A 5000-nucleotide genomic window follows, 5' to 3' on the forward strand; every position below is an offset into this window, starting at 1 on the left:
CCGCCGCTTCTGTGAGGGCAAAGCCCACTTCCCCTCCGCTGGCATAGGGGGGCTCTTCGGGGGCACCCTTCCCATGGGTGGACACCCAGACAAGCCCCAATTGCTGGGCCACGCCGGTGCCGGGTTGGCCGATTACTTTGGAGGGGGGCGGCACCACCACCCGGGGGCGGGCTTGACATTCCCTGCAGCGCCATCGTTCCCTTTCGGGTTTCCGGGACTGTTTGCGTCCGGCTTGTACCCTCAGCACCCCACCGGCCCGCCGTCGCATCACCAGGCCCTAACACACACTCAACACCGGCTGGGCCTCCTTAGCCCCCCAGCAGACGCCTCCTCGCATGGGAAAGAGCGCCCCCTGCTGTCCCCAAGTGCAGCCCACCGCTCTCAGGGCGACCCGGCGAAGCGCAAGGAAGAGGGCCGAGGCAGGGAGGAGGTGTCTGCGGGGCTCCGCGAGGGCACGTCCTCCTCGTCCAATAAGAGGCACTCCAACGGCAGCGGGGGAGGAGCCAGCAAGGGCAGCGACCAGTCGGAGAGCAGCGACGACGTGGACGACGTGAGCACGCCCAGCGGCAGCGAGCTGGAGACCAGCTCAGAGGCGTCGGAGCCGGACAGCGAGGGCGAGGGAGAGCGGGACGGGGATGGGGACGGGGAGGGGCGCAGGAGGAGCAAGGCCGCCGGGAGGACTCCGCCCAATGGGGCGGGGCTGGCAGGGCTGCTGCAGCCACCGCTGGATGAGCGGTCGGCCGTCTCTGGAGCGGTCAGCGACTCCATCAAGGCCATCGCCTCCATCGCCGAGAAGTACTTTGGCTCAGCCGGCCTGGCGGGGCTCGGCGGTGCGGAGAGGAAGATGGCGGGGGCCGGGGGAGGGGCACTACCCTACCCCACGGTCTTTCCCCTCTCCCTCTTCCCAGCATTTTCTGCCGCCAACTCCTCCGTCTGTCCGCCGTTCCCCGAGCGTGACCCTCCGCTGATCCCGGCAAGCCCCGCCCCAGCTGCCCCGGAGTCACCCTTTGACCTCAGCACGGCCAGGCGCAAAGACGAGCGGCCGGCGACCGCAGAGCCCACACACTCCAGACCTGAACCACGCCCACAGCCAACTGCAGCCAATCCCGACCAGCCACTGGACCTGAGTCTGGGCGGCCGCAGTCGCACTCGGGCCAAAGGGGAGGAGACAAGGAGGAGCCACGTGTTTGGAGGAGAGGAGCGGCCAGAGATGGCCCCGCCCAAAGCAGACTCCTCCCTCCAGCACGCTAGACCCACCCCTTTCTTCATGGACCCCATTTACAGGTACTGTCGAATCTGAGTCCTGAATCCTTCTCCATCTAAATGTGTCTACATGATTGTATGTGCGTGTGTGTGTGTATACAGTACATGCGTGTATGTATGTATTTGTGTGTGTGTTTGTGCGTCTGAGGCCTTTGCTCTGTGTGTACGTGTAAGAACTGATAGATGTGTACACTTTAGCAGGGTTGAGAAGAGGAAGGTGAGCGATCCGTTTGAGTCGCTGAAGGACAAGTACATGCGCCCGGCGCCTGGCTTCCTGTTCCACCCTCAGGTGAGTGGAGTCTTCCTCACTGCTCCCTCTTAATTACGTCCCACAGAACTCCCTGTCCACTGTGTCTTATAAAATTCCCTATCACACTCTTAGAAGTATTCCAAAAACAGATTCCCACTATTCCCAGAGAGTCCATCAGGCTTCCTGTCTTAACTCCCTTTGGGATGACCTCAGCTTTCCTGTCACGACCCTACCAGCCTAGCTGCTGAAATCGTTTAGTGAAAGTCAAATGTCGAAAGTCAAAGGATCACAGATACTAAGAAAGAATACAGAGGGCACCAATCTATGAGCCAAATAAATACTGCTCCTCTGGTGAAGATTAGCATGAGGGGCCTACAAGATTCTAGTGAAGTAAAGTGAAGACTTTGCGAAGTGACTGATAAAGTGAGCTCAATGTAGTTCTAGATGTTTATAAGAAAAAAGTGATCTCACAGCTTATTTTAGAAATGTTTTGACATTAGGTGCCATCCTTTTGTATCTTCACTGGGATTGTGAAGTTCAGAGAGAGTGCATGTAAAATTAACTCTGGGTTTCTTTGTCCTCTCAGACAACTGAAACGTGAATGCTGATGTAAATATAAGATCATGCTTTTTCTATTATCAATTGTTTGGTTTGAACTCATTGAAGACATATGGATTATGTATACGTGTGGAGAAGTGACTGAAAGTAACCTGGGGCAAACAGTCACCCCAGACCCAGAGGTGCGGCCCTCAGGAGAGGTCTGAGTCTCACTCAGGGTCAGGGTTAGACAGGCAGGGACCAGACCCCTCCACAGGTTAAGGCCCTCAGACTTACACACCAAATTATAGACACGTTACAAAACACACACACATGCACACAAAGACACACACACACACACACACACACACACACACACACACACACACACACACACACACACACACACACACACACACACACACACACACACACGGACACACACACACATATGCACACCCAGCCACATATACATGCTTACTATATACATAGATGCTCAACAGGACATGATTATGAAAGCCTTTGTGTGATGATGGTTTTCAGTCTTCTCAGTGTGTTTTGTCAGGGATGTACAATTTAATCCAGATGTAAAAGCTATGTGTGTGTGTGTATGTGTGTGTGTATGTGTGTGTGTGTGTGTGTGTGTCTGTGTGTGTGTGTGTGTGTGTGTGTGTGTGTGTGTGTGTGTGTGTGTGTGTGTGTGTGTGTGTGTGTGTGTGTGTGTGTGTTTCTTAATTAAGATATGTAAAATATGATATGCTGGTAAAAGACATCTGCCTATGGTTTTCATGTTTCCCACTGAAAAGCCCACGTTTCCCAGAAACACACAACTCATCAGAGCCTTTTTACTAGATGTCTTAGGCCAGCGTTTTACTAGTTGCTCTGGTGCTTTGATTTATGAGCCCTGTATCTGTATGTGTGTGTGTGTGTGTGTGTGTGTGTGTGTGTGTGTGTGTGTGTGTGTGTGTGTGTGTGTGTGTGTGTGTGTGTGTGTGTGTTTGTGTGTGTGTGTGTGACTCGCGATGGTAACCACATGTTCCCGAAAGCACTAACAAGGTGTCCTCTCAGCAGACGTTCTCTGCCATCTTTATTACCATCAGCACAAATCACCAACAGCCTCACACAGTAGCACCATTGACCAGGTGCACCCTGGGAAATGTAGTTTTTTTTTGCCCAGAGTTGAAATAAAAGCCTTTGGTATTGAGTAGAGGAATTTTTGTCTGAACCAGACAGAGGCTGTTGGTGGTGAATCAATCACAGGAATGCCATCAGGGCAACAACCATCAGAGGTACTTCATGATGCCTGCTTCCTGTTCTTGATTGGTCTTTTCCTTTTCTTCCCCCTCCAGTTCCGCATGCCGGACCAGAGAACATGGGTAAGTTCCTCTGACTCCTAACCTTACTCATAGTCTTACATGTGTGTGTGGGTGTGTGTGTGTGTGTGTGTGTGTGTGTGTGTGTGTGTGTGTGTGTGTGTGTGTGTGTGTGTTTGTGTGTGTGTCTGGAGTGTGTGCTTGTGCATGTATAGCCATTGTCTCACTAATCAGATGTTCACTATACACATCTCACACTTCCACTCACAGCAATGACTGATCACCTGCCCTCCCGAAACAACACTGACCTGTCGTATCCACGTGAATCACTCTTTCACACCATACACTTAGTCACTCCTGCAGCGATTCCCACATCCAGTCACACACTAGCCTTTGCTCATAGCGTTTCCTGTGTATCCTTAACTCTCCCGTTCAGTCAGTCAGTCATCGCCCTCACAGTCACTGATACACAGACTCCCTCACACTCACACTTACAGCACTGTGTGTCTTTGCTTGGGGATCTGCTTCTTTGAAAAATGAACAGACCCTCAGGAATTGGGCACCGACTAGTCTGTGAATGTATGTAAGTGTGTGTGTGTGTGTGTGTGTGTGTGTGTGTGTGTGTGTGTGTGTGTGTGTGTGTGTGTGTGTGTGTGTGTGTGAAGGGCACTGCTCTGCCTCACTGCGGAGGTAATAGTCACTGTGGGAGCTCTGGATGGGGGTGGGAGAGCATGTGTGTTTTGTGTGTGTGTGTGTGTGTGTGTGTGTGTGTGTGTGTGTGTGTGGCTGCATAAGAGAGAGAGAGAGACATCTGGTTTGTGATAAGATCAACAATTGAGCATGCATCACACTAATGAAAGCACTCTCAGCTCCAGCGGCATCTGAGATAAGTAATCAGCGTGCGCCTCCTCCGAGACCATACAGCAACAAACTGCCCCATTTCACCAGCACAGTGGGAGAGAGAGGGGCAGACACACACACACACACACACACACACACACACACACACTCACATAAACACAAACACACACACACAGACACACACACACACAGAACCACAGAACCACACAGACTGTTCCAGTGAGCCCAACACAAGGTCAAGTCTACTGATTGCTGATTACCCTGATTGTGCATCAGCTAATAGTTTTAATTAAACTGAGGAACATCAAAGACCCCCTGATTCCTTGTTTGGGAATAAAGCCGCACAAGGTACAGCTAGTTCACTAGCGAAGCCCAGACCACCTCAGTCAGTGCTCCTCCATGGCCCAGCCTCCACACTCCTGAACCCACCAACAGTAGTGCATCAGTGGAACGGTTTGGCTGGGCTGGATCCTGGATCTCGTAAGATCTTGCGCATCACAAAATAGCATAAATAAATAAGCGGTATATTGCAGCAATATGCGGCGCATTACTATATGAACTGGCGATCAGTAAATCATTTAGGGAACAGTAATAAATCTCTCACTTGAAAGCCCCTTGAATTTGTATATTTGAAGTAGTCTTTATTTGAAGGCCTTTATTTGACTTACCATTAGCTAAGAATGTCAGCAAGAGAAGGAAATAATCATAAACATCCTGGTATTCTTCCCTTGAATCTGTGTGTGTGTGTGTGTGTTCATGTGAGTATGTCAAAGTGT

The 5000-nt window shown here is 51.3% G+C and overlaps 1 protein-coding gene across 1 annotated transcript in view; it reads left to right on the forward strand.

The window, feature by feature from the left end:
• The window catches only part of mecom (MDS1 and EVI1 complex locus), a gene marked incomplete at its 3' end in the record, with an annotated part of 170959 nt that overhangs the window by 153869 nt on the left and 12090 nt on the right, over nt 1–5000 (forward strand). The window contains exons 8-10 of the mRNA XM_080845316.1: nt 1–1284; nt 1462–1552; nt 3400–3426. The exon at nt 1–1284 is cut by the window's left edge and continues 136 nt beyond it. Of these exons, the coding sequence (XP_080701442.1) occupies nt 1–1284; nt 1462–1552; nt 3400–3426 (1402 nt within the window). The remainder of the gene's footprint in view (nt 1285–1461; nt 1553–3399; nt 3427–5000) is intronic.

The sequence above is a fragment of the Sprattus sprattus genome (genome assembly GCF_963457725.1).
Source record: "Sprattus sprattus genome assembly, chromosome: 9".
In the NCBI taxonomy this organism is placed as follows: Eukaryota; Metazoa; Chordata; class Actinopteri; order Clupeiformes; family Clupeidae; genus Sprattus; species Sprattus sprattus.